The 15718-nt window shown below is 47.0% G+C and overlaps 1 protein-coding gene across 2 annotated transcripts; it reads left to right on the plus strand.

The window, feature by feature from the left end:
• The first annotated feature begins 3010 nt into the window (after positions 1–3010).
• Positions 3011–14769, plus strand: LRRC55 (leucine rich repeat containing 55). Of its 2 annotated transcripts, none has more exons than XM_081099976.1 (3): positions 3011–3352; positions 4244–5758; positions 9601–14769. In XM_081099976.1, exons 2-3 carry the CDS (start codon positions 4954–4956, stop codon positions 9834–9836), a joined length of 1041 nt encoding a protein of 346 aa, XP_080956102.1. In that variant the 5' UTR covers positions 3011–3352; positions 4244–4953; the 3' UTR covers positions 9837–14769. The 2 variants fall into 2 exon arrangements, with proteins under 2 accessions (XP_080956102.1, XP_080956101.1); XM_081099975.1 differs by having other exon boundaries at positions 3013–3352; positions 4241–5758.
• The last annotated feature ends 949 nt before the right edge of the window (positions 14770–15718 follow it).

Genomic DNA, 15718 nt, shown 5'->3' on the forward strand with positions numbered 1-15718 from the left:
TCAGTTTGCAATATATTTTTTAATCTTTTAGTTAGGGAACTCTACTGCCATTATTTTCAAGCATTTCCTTCATCATCATCTTTATTAATATCATTTGTGCATCCTCTCCATTTTCCTCCCAGATGGCTTTCACTACCAGTTGACCACATTCTGCTAACTACTTCATTAAATTATTATAATGTAGAAAGCAGAGTCATTATTTTATTTTTAAAGGTTTCCAGCAACTGGAGAGATCACCTTTCCATTTCTTCCTGCATCTTCATCCTACTAAGGTTTCATAATTTTCCCTGAACAAACTTCTTATGTGGTAGATTAAATTAATTCTCATGTATTTAAAGGTTTTCCTGTCATTATTACAACTAATTTACTATGTATGCCAAGAAATCATAATGATGAAAATGATTTTTCAATTCATGTGTAGTCTCTAACTGTTAGACTAATTTCAGTGTATTTTCCCAGTAGAGTAATTCTTGACATTTATGACTGAATGGTCACAGTTTCAATAACTTGCAAGAGACTCCAAAAGGCCATGATATGTTATTATTTAACATTTTGCTGGAACTCAAAATTGAATCACTCCCCCTGCAAGGTTACTGTGTAAGAGAAAGTCACATTGCTAAGGGGCGTAGCCAGCCACCCCGCATAAGGGTAATGCTGGGTATTATACATCTTCCATCCTTCCCTTGGAGAGCCTCCATGAACATTTACACATTAAAGCCTTGAGAAGTATTGCAAAAAAAAATAAATTTGTTTCATTTTGCTTAACTCGATGTTTCTCAAACTTATTTGAGAACATTTTTCTCACAGCACACAGGATACCATGAGACACCAGTTTGAGAAACAATGGTTTGAGCAACAATCATTATAGAATAATTATGAATTAAAAGTTATCTAAAAGATTTCTGCCTCCACTTAACCTCACTTTTACAGAAGACTTATATGCAATGATAATGTTCTTGAGTTGGGGACCTTAGAAGTTTTTGAGACTTATCTTGCACAAGAATACATTCAAGTCATCTGCAAAGGTGACATTTTTCTTTCTTTAGTTCCCATCTTTGTGCAATTGTTTTCCTTGCTGCATAACTATTTCAATTTTATACTTTGCCATTTTATTTTACTTGATTTATTCATTTAGCAAACGCATGTGTAGTAGTCACTCTATACTGTTTTGAGTGCTTTATTAATAATCTAAAACAACCTCATGAGCTCGATGCCATTATTATTATCCCAATTTTACAGGTCAGAAAACTGTAGTTTCCAATGATGATGAGGCGTTCCTCCAAGATCTTATTTTTTAAGGAAACTGCCACATTTTCCTTTAGTCATATTATTTTTTCTAATTTTAAATATAAACTGTATATAATGAAAAGGGAAAAAATCTCCATTCTTTTTTATTTGTTTTTAAGTGTCTTCAGTTAAAATTAAATGTAGAAATATGCTATTACCTTTCTTAGCCTCTATTGAGATAATTATGTTTTCTACCATTTTTCATTTATTATTAAAAAGGTATCATGCTAGCTTTGCTTTCCTTGATTATACTGGATTACTTGTTCTAATGTGTTGCTGTGTTTTCTGCATAAAGATTAAGATTTTATTTCTAAGCTCATAAATGAGTTGAACAACCATCATCCCCTTCTTTAAGGTGGAGGGGGGGGGGTGGCAATCATATTTACCTCAACCAATGCAATGTATAAGTATTAATGGAGTAGCTCCCCTGTTACTGTGTGTTAGACTCTGTAGAACATGAAAGATTCAATGAGCAGAATATGAGAGAGGACAGTGGGGAGGGAAGCAGACCTTCTGTGGCCATATAGGAAAAAGAGAAGTCAACGATCCTGAGAACTTTATAAAAGCCCAGATCTATACAACTGAGCATCCACTTTCTGTTACTCCATTTTGGTTTCCCTCAAAGACCTAAGATATTACTTAAATAGAAGAGGCCCCAGATCAACTGAGTGAACACACAGAGCAAAAAAAAAAAAAATCTAGCTAAGCACAAGCCATACAGTAAGTGCTCAATAAATAATTATTTTTAAAATGACGTGAGCCAGCTCTTTGACCAAACCAACTAGTCAAGTTAGTTATCAAAATGCAGGGCAGCTAGAGACTTGTTCAATGGGTCATTAAGACGAAAAGTGCTGCAAAGACTTCACCCTCATCTGACGTCAGCCTGGGTGGGAGGGACTGGAAGCTTGGAGAGATGGGAGCAGGTCAGCAGACAGTCCCGGGGGCCTGAAGAAAAAGAACAGGACCGCAAGGTGTTCTGGCAGCTCCCACTGCCCTACAGACAGAACGGAGTGTCTCTATAGCTCCAGGCATCTGGACCTGGCAGTTGACCCTTTGCCTCCCAAAAGCCCTCAGAGCTTGTGGCATCAGGACTCAGTGACAATTAAGGAACCAAGAAAAGGTTTCACCTCCTATAGTTGTACCTGTCAAGCCCTGAGCCAGTCCAGTCACCTGGTGACCAAAATATATTCGAACTCAGGGAAGCAGATGTTATCTGTGGACTGAATAGCTGTACCCCATCAAGTGAGCCAACTTGTCTCATCCACTTCCCTTTTTTCTTTCCATCCTTATTCATGTCTTCATGGCCTCCCCCATTTTCTCCACCTGCCCTCCACCACCCACTAAGTCCCATTCTCCATTCCAAGTCCTCTTTACTGTCCCTTCTGGATCTGAAGTCCCAAAACTCCCCCTCCTCTATCTCAGATTCCTGCTGGGCCCTTTGCCTTCTCTCCCTGCCTGCCCCTCCCCGCTGCCCCTGTCCTGTTCTGTCAACACCACCCCCCCCCACTACCACCACCAGTCCCTTGTCCCCCTTTCCCTAGGATCTGTGGATGGCTGTGAATTCTACAACTGCTTCTTTCTGTCTCATCTTAGTGGGGTCCATAGACAGCGCTCCTGTTGCTCAGAGATATGGAGGCAGTTGCTAAGAGACAGTGAAACGTCAGTACCTGGCCCTCGAGGAAAAAAAGGGGAGTGAAAAAGGAAGAGAGGAGGGGGAGAGAGGGAGGGAAAGGAAGGGAGGGAAAGACCTGACGGCAGCCACAAACCCCAGCAGCCTCAGCACCAAGCTGAGTTTCTGGAAGAAGCATTCGGATTCTGTGAACTTTCTTCTCAGCATCCTCCCTCGGATTCCCTTTTTGGGCAAAAGAAGGGAACCAGCTCGGGGACCACAGGACAGGAAACCACCGAGGATGCAGCCCCGGCAGCCTGGAGCCATGGAGGAGAGGCCGGGGGAGGGGACTAGCCGAGGAGGCAATCTGTTCTCCTGAAGCCGCAAGCAGGGATTCCAGCATGCGGGAGGGAGCCCCTGTCTGCCGCAGATTGATGGCTGTGTCCTTGGAACAGAGTAAGTGGGCTCTTGGGGGCCTGTGGGAGTGCAGGTGGAGACTTTGGGGTTCCGGAAAATGAGTCTGGATCAAGGGGAGCTGGGGTGACTTCCCAGTGGGTGGGATTGAGGCAGGAATCAGTGGGAAGAGAAGCAGTGACAGAGGAGGGGATGCGGGGAGGACAAGTGAGGACAGCAGGTGGGCACCGGAGAATCCAGGGGCTCGGAGGCTGGCTGCAGAGTGTATGGCAGGGTGAGCCACCGTCCCTCTGCCTGGCCAAGTGTGGGTGTGGGCTCAAGCTGGGGGGCTAAGGGGAGAGTGGAGTGTTTGTGGGAAAGGATGCTAGGATTAGGGGTGTGCACTGGGGGGTGTAAGATGGTGGGGACAGACTGGGAGGGGCAGAGTGCATGTTCAGAAGGAAGCTGGAGAGAAAACTGGGGAGGCATGAGCGCAGGGCAGGGCAAATGTGCTGGAGTCACAGGAGTGGAACAACGTGTGTGTGTGTGTGTGTGTGTGTGTGTGTGTGTGTGTGTGTGTGACAGAGAGACAGAGAAAGAGAAAGAGAGCTAAGAGGACTGAAAGAGGTCTGCAATCCGCCAGAGTGTGTATGCCTTTCTTCTTTGAGAGTTGTGCAAGGGTGGGGTATTTGGTGCTGGTGGAGGTGGGGCTATGAGCATGAGAAAATGCATCCAGCGCAGGACAGACGCTTAGGAGGATGGCTGAAGGAAGGGGCCCACAAGGTTAGTGAGTAACAATCGTGTGAGGTTGGGGTCTGAGCCCACCTGAGGCACAGACAGTATACAGAGAACTTTGAGTAGAGGGGGGAGGAGGGGGCACCAAGTCTGGGAGAGGGACCACGGGGAGAAGAGGGCACCATTCCTCTGCCTGAGTGCTTTCCTTGTTGCCAGAAGGAATTCTGCCTCCACCCGCTGAACGCAAAGCTGCCTAAGAGAAGCACCAAGTTGGGAAGTTGCCAGAGCTCCTAGCTGCCCCCTCCTGCACCTTCAGGACACATGACTCTCTCCAGGCTCAGCAGTGCAAACAATGGGTGGCACTTGGGGTCTTCCCCTCCCCGGGGATTACCATAGTCACTGAGGCCGAGGACTCGGGCTTTCGGGAGGCCCATGGAGATCCACTTCACTTCGGGCTCCCTGCCCAAAGCACCCACCCATGGACCCCCTTGGACTCGAGTCCACTGGGCCACCAATAGAATCCCGTCTGAGACCTTGAATGCTGGAGAGCCCGACGCAGCTCTGGCATCCTGATCATCAATCCCAGACTTGGGGAGGGCTGGGGACTTTTAGGCGTTCTGGGACCTTTAAAAGGCCGCTTTCGTGTCCTTTGCTCCCCCCTCCCACCTCTCAGACACAGCACGAAGAGGAAGCTCCCAGCAGTCATGGGTGCGAGGGACACAAAAGATCTGCAGGGACCCTTCCACGGCCTCCTGGCAGCTGGTCCAGCCCCATCCTCGCCTCCTTCCTTTCTCAAGTTTTGATCATCTCTGCAGACCCTGGGGGACCTCAAACGGGTTGCTTGCTCCCTAGACTCCAGAGGGGACTTCCTGTGGCTCTCACCTAGGGAGCTCTCTGGCGTTCAGAGGCTCCCAGGAAAGGCTTGAGTCATGACACCCTTGCTCAGAAGCCCCACCCTCCAGGGCTCTAGGCCCCGATGTCGCTGCCTTCCTGTGCCACTGACTCTTGATTCTATGGACACAGCCCCAGCCCCTGTGGGCTCCATTCAGCACTGCCGTTGCCAGCTGCCTAAGATGGGTGATACCTGGTCCCAGCTACCCTGGCCTGGGCCCCCCAACCCAGCCGTGTTCCTGGTCTCCCTCCTCTTGGCAGCTGGGGTGATGCACTCGGACGCGGGCACCAGCTGCCCCGTCCTTTGCACATGCCATAACCAGGTGGTGGATTGCAGCAGCCAACGGCTATTCTCCGTGCCCCCAGACCTGCCAATGGACATGCGCAACCTCAGCCTGGCCCACAACCGCATCGCCACTGTGCCGCCGGGCTACCTCACATGCTACATGGAGCTCAGGGTGTTGGATTTACGCAACAACTCCTTGATCGAGCTGCCCCCAGGCCTCTTCCTCCATGCCAAGCGCTTGGCACACCTGGATCTGAGCTACAACAACCTCAGCCACGTGCCAGCCGACATGTTCCAGGAAGCCCATGGCCTGGTGCACATCGACCTGAGCCACAACCCGTGGTTGCGCAGGGTGCACCCGCAGGCCTTCCAGGGCCTGATGCAGCTCCGAGACCTGGACCTCAGCTATGGGGGTCTGGCCTTCCTCAGCCTCGAGGCTCTGGAAGGCTTGCCAGGGCTGGTGACCCTGCAGATCGGTGGCAACCCCTGGGTGTGCGGCTGCACCATGGAGCCCCTGCTGAAGTGGCTGCGAAACCGGATCCAGCGCTGTACCTCAGGTAAGGGAGGGGGCAGGACTGGGGGTCTGGGGGAAGGGGGGTTCTGGCCTCACTGAAAGGAAAGACTCCAAAGAAGAGAGGACTTAGAGATCTTGAGCCCCTACGGTGTGCCCTGATTTATGCTCGCGTCTCTGTACCCAGCTCTTTTGCTCCACAAGTGTTTGTAGAGTCCTTGCTTTGTAGAGTAGGTGCTGGAAATTCATTCATTAACATAACAGACACTGCCCTTGCCTCTGTGCCACTTATGACCTAATGAGGCAGACAGACAATAAACAAGAAGAGTTCATAATAGACAGTGTTTATTGAGTTTTCACCATGACCAAGAACTTGGCATGCATGGTCCCACTCTTAGCACCCCCATTTTGCGGGTGAAGAAACTGAGGTTTAGAACCATGAAAAGAGTAGCCCAGAATCACTCAATTACAAACTGGCAGAGCCATGGATAAAGCTCAAGTGTATTTGACTTCAAAGTCCTGTTCTACTCTTCAAGACTGCTTAAGTGTTCTGAGTGCTGGCAGTCTCCCAGAGATAGAAATGGTTAACGCTATTTATTTTTGTACTTATGGCCATGTTCTATTCCAAGCATATTATATATTTTAGCTCATCTCATCCTCACCTTAATGAGCCATCCCCACTCTACAGAGGGTGAAACTGAGGCACAGAGGGGTTCAGTAACTTGCCTGAAGTTACAGCTCTGCTAAGTGTTTGAAGTCAGAAATCAACCCTTGCAGTCCAGCTGCCTCTGGCTGTACCCCGAAGAGTCCGTTATAGGCTAGCAGGAGAGTCGGGGCATGAGTTCTGGCCTAAGTTCTGGGCCAAAGGGTCTCAGCAGAGTTCCACAAGATTTGAGCATGAGCTGGAGAGTTGAGAGGAGAAACTAGGATGTGATGATTCCACCCAGGGGTGGATTGGGGAACTGAAGGAGCCTGAATCATGAAGGTTTGATGGGCCCTGGACTCACCCACTGGTGTCCAAAACTGGCCTGGAGACAGGCAATATTCAGTCGTGGCCCCCGTCACCAGCTCTCCTATGTGGCAGCACTCAGCTTTGGCATGAGCCCCAGCAATAAAATAACAGAAATAGCTGAGGGCAATATCCCAGGGGATGTCCCAGCGCCTGGGCTCACAGTGTGTTCAGATGTGATGATGAATGAGGTAGGAGGGAGAGGAGGACTGAGTGGGGAGTCCGGGACCAAAATAGCTTGGGGGAGCTGTGGGTCACGATTCCCATGTTTCCACAGAGCTGTGGGAGGATGTTCTCTGGGACCAAAATAGCTGGGGACTGAGATAGGGCGATGGTAGGGGGGTCGGGGGGGAGGCTGCCTGGAGCGATCGCCCCACCTGTTCAACCTTTGGAGCTGCATCTGCTCCCCTCTCTCCTGTGCACTAGAAACAGAGGGGGCACTCTAAGCACTAAGCTTCCACCACACCTGGGCTCCTCCTTTTTCGGAATCTCTTAGATTCCTGCTACCCTTCAGAAAAAGCTCAAATTCCCAACGAGTGGGAGAGGGATCCAAGATCCCATCACCAAGGACTCATGTCAGTACAGATGAGGGACTCAAGTTCCAGAAGGGAAAGTGGCTGTCTGCAAACCAACAGTGAGAACACAAGTATACCACAGCTAGAAATCCATGTTCCCCGTTCCTCCACAGAACACCCATTGTATCACACCACACTCCAGGATACTTCCTCTTGGGGGTGAAGAACTTACCAGTGTAGGTAGGATTAGGCAAGCCTCTGCCCTCTGTCTTTTTTGGTTTCTTCTCCATTTTTCATGGGACTCTAAATACTATCCACAACTTTTAGACAAATCGCAACACAGAGAAACATAAGGGTGCCCTTGGGATATAACTTAACTTCAAGACTGGTCCTTTGACTTGCCAGAGAGTTTTGTCAGCCCCAGGCTTTCATCCTGCACTCCTGCAGGGCCCAACCACATGCCCTTGGAGCCTCCTCTGGTTGGTCCACACCAATTACCCTCACTGTCTCCACACTCCCCAGCTTTGTATTGTCTCACCAAACCCAGCCACACAGTAGACTTGGGAGTTCAGCATCTTCCAGTTCCAAAAGAAGAGCCTCTTGATGGTCAACTCCAGATACAGTCTTGTCCTGGGCAGGGTCTAGAGTACTTTGCATACAGCCTACAGGGACCCACCTCAACCTGAGGTTGGGAACAGATTGAATTCTTTTTCTGAACCTGGCTCCCCATTTCTAAGGATAATGATGCTCATCCATTTCTCCAAAGGGTCAATCCAAATCCACGATTTTATTCTTTGGCCCCAAAATCTACAGAATGAGTAAAAAGCATTTTGCACCATATAACTTAGGAAAATCCTTCACATCTTCACATTGACTCTCCTAGACAATAAGTTAGACTATCTCTTTTTTATGTGTCCCCTTTCTTCATGAAAGCCAGAAAGGAAAAAAAAACTTGTCCAAGATGAGAACTTAATTAATTTGAACAAAGAAATGGCAAACTGCTACCTACTCCTAAGGCAGAGTACAATGGAACCATTGACAGTCATCAAGCATTTGTACATGTGACCCTAGAAGGATTTGTACATGTGACCCTGGACCATCAGTGATAGAGAGAATGGTAAACCAATGAAGGAGAAGCCCCCTCTGACCTGTCCAAAAAGATCAAAATAGGGTAATAATAAAAGCACACATTACGCAATACTTACTATATACCAAGAACATACCATTTATATGTTAACTCATAGACTCCTCATAACAACCCTATGAGGTAGATACTACTATTATCCTCATTTTACAGATGAAGAAGCCAAGACACAGAGGGGTTAAATGGCTTATCCTCAATCACACAACTTGGGAGAGATAGAGAGGGGATTTGAACCCAGGTCAATGGCTCCAGAGCCCTCACTCTTAACCCTACACTTTGTGTATCTGGAAAAGCCACATAGGGTAGTAGAAAGACCCAATGCTTCAGAGTTGGAAAGAATCATTTATTCACATACGAATTTAACAAAGATTCGCTGAGCACTTACATGGACAGGACATGGTTCTGATGCTAACGATACTATGGGAAATGCTTACATTCAAGGTGGAGGAGATAGGTAATAAAGAAGCTGTCAGACAATGTTAAACATTATCAAGAAAAGTTAGGCAGAGTAGCTAAGACAGGAAGTGCCTAGGAAAGACAACTTAGGGGATACTCTTTTACAGTGTATCATAAGGGAAGTCCAATAAGGTGATATTTGAGCAAAGTCTCAAAGGACATGAGGAATTGAGCTGTGCAGAGATGCAGAAGAGAACCATCATCACCAGGGGACAAATGCAAAGGCATCCCCTCCCTACCCAAGAGGGGACAAGCTCGGGTGTGGAATAATGACCAGGAAGTTTGAGTGGATGAAACAGAGTAAGCAAGGAGTAGAGTGGAAGCAATGGGGAGAAGTCTTTGCAGCCCCTGGTGAGGACCTTGGCTTTCAGTCTGTGTGAAGATATGAAGCAGAGAGTGACATGACAGGACTTCAGGTTTGAATGGATCACTCAGCCACTGTGATGAGATGGTTTAAAGGCAGAAGCCCAGAGATCAGTTGGAAGGCTTATATGAGAGACAATGGTAGCCCACAAAAGCCCCAGTTCTATTATTAATAGTGGCTATTGGACTTCAGACAAGTTACTAAATTCTCCTAACAGTGATCGCCACTTCTATAAAAAATGGGTATAAAAATATTTGCCTTGAGGGCTGTTGAGGGGACTAAAGAAGGTAAGTAAAAATTTTGGTACAAAAGAAACTAAACTGCTCTTGGGTAGGGTGGGTGCTCTCCATTCCATTCTGTCTCCCGAGGCCTTTCACCCTCCCTGGGTTCTGTGTTGCAGATTCTCAGCTGGCTGAGTGCCGGGGCCCCCCTGAGGTTGAGGGTGCCCCACTCTTCTCCCTCACTGAAGAGAGCTTCAAGGCTTGTCACCTGACCTTGACCCTGGATGATTACCTCTTCATCGCATTTGTGGGCTTCGTAGTATCCATCGCATCTGTGGCCACCAACTTCCTACTGGGCATCACAGCCAACTGCTGCCACCGTTGGAGCAAAGCCAGTGAAGAGGAAGAGATTTGATGTGGGTGCCTGGCATCCTCTCCATGCTGCTGACCACCACTGCCGTTCACTCTTCCTGGCTGCCCACTCTAGCCCCATGGTGCCCTGGCCACCTCTGTCATAGCTCAAGCAATGTCAGGAAACTACTTTTGAATAAGCTTCTACTGTGGGCCAGGCACTGTGCTAGGAACTGGCAGTGTTAGATGAAGCCACCTAGTTCCTGCCCTCAAGGCACTTCCCTCTGCTAGAGGAGAAAGAATCAGAAAATATTCCCTTTAAGACAATCTGTTGGCATTCTGAGTACATAGCTATGGAAGCCCATAGGAGGGGTTATCAACTGTGCTTCAAAAAGTTCAAGAGAAGAATAAGAGTAGAGGTGATTTGTGAGCTGGGTCATCAAAACTGTCTGCTTTGTCAAGTAGACCAAGAAGGGTGTACATACACAAATGATAGAGGCCAGAATACGTGTGGTACATTGAGGACCATGGTGAACAATCCCTGGGACCTCAGTGTACAGAAGGAAAGTGGCACAGAACAAAAACTTTCCCTCTGACACCCACCTGTCATTGCTCAGAGCTGCCTACCATTGCCTCCAGAGGGTGAGAGCTTTCCGTTCCATTGGAGAGCTCTCCAATGCCAAGCCCCTTGGCTGCCTCCTACCAGCAGTAACAGGTGAGACCACCTCCCAGTGACTGACCCCCACACTAGATCACCAGTTGTAGCCTGCTGGCAAGGTCCCAGGTAGAAAGCTGAGGACACCTTCAGTGCCCTTTCTCCCACCTCTGTCTTCTGCCTCTCACTCCAGCTTTGGCTTCAGAAGAAAGAAGCAGGAGGCCCAGGAAAGAACAGCTTGAGTCCTGGCACTCGGACTCCTAATCTCGTAACTATTCTTGCCACAGTGCTCATGCCAAGGAATGTCACCAGGAAAGTGCACTGTGGGCTGCATCCCTGTAGCATGATAGTACAGGACTGAAGGAGGATTTGCTCCTTCTTCGAAACAACTCACTCACTTAAGCATAAAGGTGAGAGAGCTATTACCAAACACTTGCCAGTGTTGGACACTGTGATAAACGCTCTCCACAATTTCCTTTAATGCACATAACAATCTTCTGAGGTGAGCATTAAAGTTCCCATTTTACAGATGGGCAAGTAAGGCCCAGAGAGGTCAAGGTTATGTGATACTTATGAGCAAAGTAAGTCTGTGCTCTTTCAACTACCCCAGTCAAGTAAGAAAACATTACAATTCCCTTCAAAAGTATATAACTTCAAAGTCAAGTAGTGCTGATGAAGCTCCTAATAAGAGCCAGCACTCCTCTGGGCACTATTACATCTATTGATTCATTTATATTAGTTCTCGCAGCAACATTGCCTGGTGGCTTTTATTATTCCCATTTTACAGATGAATTCATTGCTGAAAGCTAAATATCTTACCCAAGGTTATCCAGATAAACTCTAGAAGGAAGGCGTTAGGTAGCTCTAGTCAGGGAAACTGTGTCTAATCAGTCCATCAAAAAGCAAGTATCTTCATGTATAAAGCACAATTATCATCATTGTCGTCACCTTCATTATCAGTGTCATCAGCTTCATCATCATCTTCTCTACATTTGTTCAGCACTGGACAGTTCCTGAAGTGCTTGGGCATTATTCTTCCTAACTCCACAACCCTGTGTGGCAGGCAAGCCATCATTTCTCCTATTTTACAGATTTAAAAAAAAAAATAGAGACTCAAGAGCGGGTGTGACTTGCCTAAACGGCAAGGTTGAGACTCAACTCCAACTCGGCTCTCTTTCCAGTAGTGCCCCAGGTGCTTGGGAAGAGAATGCCTGGGAGGCTGGATAGTGGGGCCCTAGGACTCAGCAGCCATGAAACATCCTAGTAGATCAGCTATCTAAAGGACAGTAGAAACCTAGCTGCTGTACAGACTTAGATATGCTCATGGTAGGGCAAATCACAGCCTCTGAAACTTAGAACAGCGCAGGCAACACCTGAATAAGAGTCACCTGCCTTGCAATGTACAAAGAATGCATTAGAAATGGTAGCCATGTAAAAAATAAGACCTTTGGGAAACAGGAGAGAAATCTGTGTTAACCCCTTCCATTTAAGCCCTGCTGTGCTGTGTTGCAAGAGAGACAAAGTGTGTCAGAAAGTGTGGGTAAGAACCTCTGCATGATAGGAGAAGACTTTAAGGCACAGTCCAACATGTTGCCAATGCTGGCCAGGATATAAATTAATATAGGGGCTTCCTACCTTGCCCCCAACTCCAGCAGACTTGTATCATCCCATCTTCCTGGCAGGCTTGAAGGAATGAAAGAAAAACATATCATCTTCCAAGAATTCTTACTCATGCTCCCTAAGCTAGTCAACTCAAAAGAGTACCCAGAACTTTGTTAGACCTGGGGTACTTGAACCTTGTGTGTCCTGAATCTCGCTTACAACATCCAGGCCAGAGCCCTGCACTTGTGACATCTGGAGCAGAGCTGTGCCCTATCTCTTCTTCCGCTATGTCCAGGACAGGTGGATTGGGGTTGCCCTCCACTAGTCAATCTCACAGTCTAAGGTATTTGGAAAGGTTCTTGTAGAAATAATAGTCCTGATACAAATAGTTAAGCCTCCCATAGAAGAACATCATATGCATCTATGATAATCTCCTAGACACTCTTGTTTGCTAAAATATAGTTAATATATTTTAAGATATGTACTTGTTTTTTGCATAGAACTAGAACCAAACAAGACACCAAATGACCCTTGAGATCAAATGTCCTTTCTAATGAGATTATTTAGTCCCTGTTAATGAGTAGGATACATGGATTTTAGAAGGTCCCCAGCTGCTAGAAGGTTCCCAGTTAACTAAAGCACAATGAGAAAACTTCCCTCACCTCCCACCACCAGTATCTTGTACAGACTATCAGAAGCAAGCTTCTAGACGCACACTTCTAGAGGGAATCTAGCAGTACCAATTGAAACAGTTCCCATAGTGCTGCTGACCAAGAACCCACGATGGTGATCCCACAAGGTGTCATTAAGTTTTTTCCAGATTAGTTAACATGTAAGTGTTGGAGTATCTCTGAATCCATGTGTCTGTTCATGAGGTTTCATGTATGTTAGGTGTCTACTGATATGGGGCCAAACTCTCTGGAACTTGACTTCAGTTCTCCAATAGTCTGCTCAGCCATCTGTTTATTGCATTGCTTACTACACTAATATGGAATCCCATTAGGGTTTGAGTAGGGATAGCTACCTGTTTGGAAAATATAAAAACAGAGAGATGTGGTAGAGGCAGACTAATGAGATCCTGAATACTTCCCTTTGTTCTCCTCCATCCCTCAGAGATTATCCTAATCAAAGAAGCTTCCTCATGGACTAGAGGATATCAAAGTTGAGTTAACCAACAGTGCTGTGATAGTCAAGTTCTGGGCCATTGTTCTTTAGAAAAGACCCCAAATTTACACCACATCACTTTGGACCAGTTTCTTTTGATCACCCTCAGATTGCCTCCATTGTTTCCCCATTCCTATAGAGATTCCCAGAGAACCCTGCAGAAATGGGTCCCCCGAGTTGCTATAGAGTCTGCTGGCTCCTTTTAAGGAGGTTGGTGTATGGAATTTGATCACAGACCAAAACAAGTATTTCTCTTCCACCATCAGGGAAGACTTACAATCCCTATAGATCTCTTTGTTGATACAGCTCTGGCATTTTTTCCAGCTCTAGAAAGGAAATATTTTTGTCCATTCTTCCCAAAGCTAGAGAACTTGTCTGCTCTCCCCACCCAAGAAGGAGGCCAAAGAGAAGTGAAAGAAGCAAGTTGCAAGGTCCTGTGTACATTACCATCATGTTTGTCACAGTGCTGGGTGGAGAGATCTAGAGCCACAGAGCTCTCAGTTTTTCTGAGTGCTGTTCTGAGGAATGCTGATGTCTGGGGTGGGAGGGTTAGGGAGGGATGGGGAAAGGGAAGATGCCAACCTTTGTATGGAGATGATTTTATAACCTTGCACTTTTGTAACTGTGAAGAATTTTTCATAAATGTGCATTAATAATAAAGAGTGTATAGTTTAACAAATTTTCTAAAAGAGTTGTGAAGAGGAGGGAGAGAGAGGGAGGCAGAGAAAGAGAGAGAAAAAGGAACTAGGCAGAATCAAGAGGATGTGTGCCAAAATATACACACAAAAGGTCTATGGGGAGGGAGTAGATGGGAATAATTAGGAGATGTGCCAGCCATGGAGGGGCATGTGTGGGAGTAGAAGGAACACCACAGAAGCATATTTCTACCAGGCAAAAAGAATACGTGTGTGTCTGTATGCACACACCCTTATGTGTAGGCATATTTTGGTGCCTAAAATTATACAAAAAGAGCATATGTTTTATACATGTTGGTGTTTGCAGTTTGGGTCATCTACAAAACATGCCAAGGCAAGTGGGTGTGCCTGCCTAGTTAGCATCACTAAGGAATGTGGGCCAGGGAGATGGCCCACTTCAGTCATGTGGGCAAAGGACATTAGCTCAGACATACAGGTAAACCATCTAAATGGATGGTGTGGGGGATAGATGAGGCCATCACTGGTATAATTTCAATCTCTGTTCTCATAGGTGAGAAAAGAAGGGAAGGGAATCTAAACCTCCTGAGGCTTGCAAGTGCAGCCTATATACTATTGGAATTGAGATGGCAGTGTACCTTGGGAACAGAGACAGAAAAATGAGGAGCAAGTGTGCAGTGGCAGCCATTTTCTATTCCAGTACACTGAAGAGGAAGTGGCTCACTCTGGGTGGCTCAGTTGGTTGGAGCATCCTCCCGTGCACCAAAAGGGTGCAGGTTTGATTCTGGTCAGGGCACATATCTATGTTAGGAGTTTGATCCCCAGCCGGAGCACCTATGGGGCACAACCAATTGATGTTTCTCTCTCACATCAATTTTTCTCTTTCTCTCTCTCTCTCTTCTTTTCTCTCTCCCTAAAATCAATTTAAAAAAAAATGTGTGCCCAAAATTGCACGGCTAGGAAGTAGTAAATCTGGGTTAAACTCTCAATAATACTAACTGACTTCAGGGGACAAGAAAAATATGAGACAGTAAAGAAAATCCAGTCTCAATCAGAAGTAAGCTTTTAGCCACAGAAGTCCTCTTCGATTACTTGGTGAAAAAAAAATGGAGGGTAATAGGTAAAACAAACATATCCTGCATGTTTCATTGTGTAAAGCTTTGAATACTGCATTGGTCAAGATGGGCTAATTGTGGAAACAAGTGATCCCAAAAATCTCAACAGAATAAAGGTTTGTTTAGTGGATTATTTAAAACTAGAGGCCTGGTGCACGAAATTTGTGCACGGGGATGGTGGTGTCCCTCAGCCCAGCCTGTACCCTCTTCAATCTGGGACCCCTTGAGGGATGTCCAACCGCCCGTTTAGGCCTGGTCCTAAATGGGCAGTCAGACATCCCTCTCACAATCCAGGACTGCTGGCTCCCAACTGCTCACCTGCCTGCCTGCCAATTGCCCCTAACTACTTCTGCCTGCCAGCCTGATCACTCCCTAACCACTCCCCTGCCAGCCTGATCAACACCTAACTGCTCCCCTCAGGCCCAATCGCCCCTAACTGTCCTCCCCTGCTGGCTGGTTGCCCCTAACTGTCCTCCCCTCAGGTCTGGTCACCCCCAACTGTCCTCCCCTTCTGGCCCAGTCACCCCTAACTGCCCTCCCCTGAAGACCTGGTTCCCCCCAACTGCCCTCCCCTGCAGACCTGGTTTCCCCCAACTGCCCTCCCCTGCTGGCCATCTTGTGGTGGCCATCTTTGACCACATGGGGGCGGCCATCTTGTGTGTTGGAGTAATGGTCAATTTGCATATTACTCTTTTATTAGATAAAACTAGAGGCCCATTGCACGAAGAGATTCATGCAATAGGCCTTCCCTTCCCCT

Source organism: Myotis nattereri (assembly GCF_964212035.1).
Source record: "Myotis nattereri genome assembly, chromosome: 9".
Classification (NCBI taxonomy): domain Eukaryota; kingdom Metazoa; phylum Chordata; class Mammalia; order Chiroptera; family Vespertilionidae; genus Myotis; species Myotis nattereri.

Bases quoted from the DNA above. Each gene is read 5' to 3' on its own strand.
- LRRC55 (XM_081099976.1), top strand. From the start codon at position 4,954: ATGACACCCTTGCTCAGAAGCCCCACCCTCCAGGGCTCTAGGCCCCGA. The intron at 5,759-9,600 runs GTAAGGGAGGGG...TCTGTGTTGCAG, and splicing joins GATCCAGCGCTGTACCTCAG to ATTCTCAGCTGGCTGAGTGC.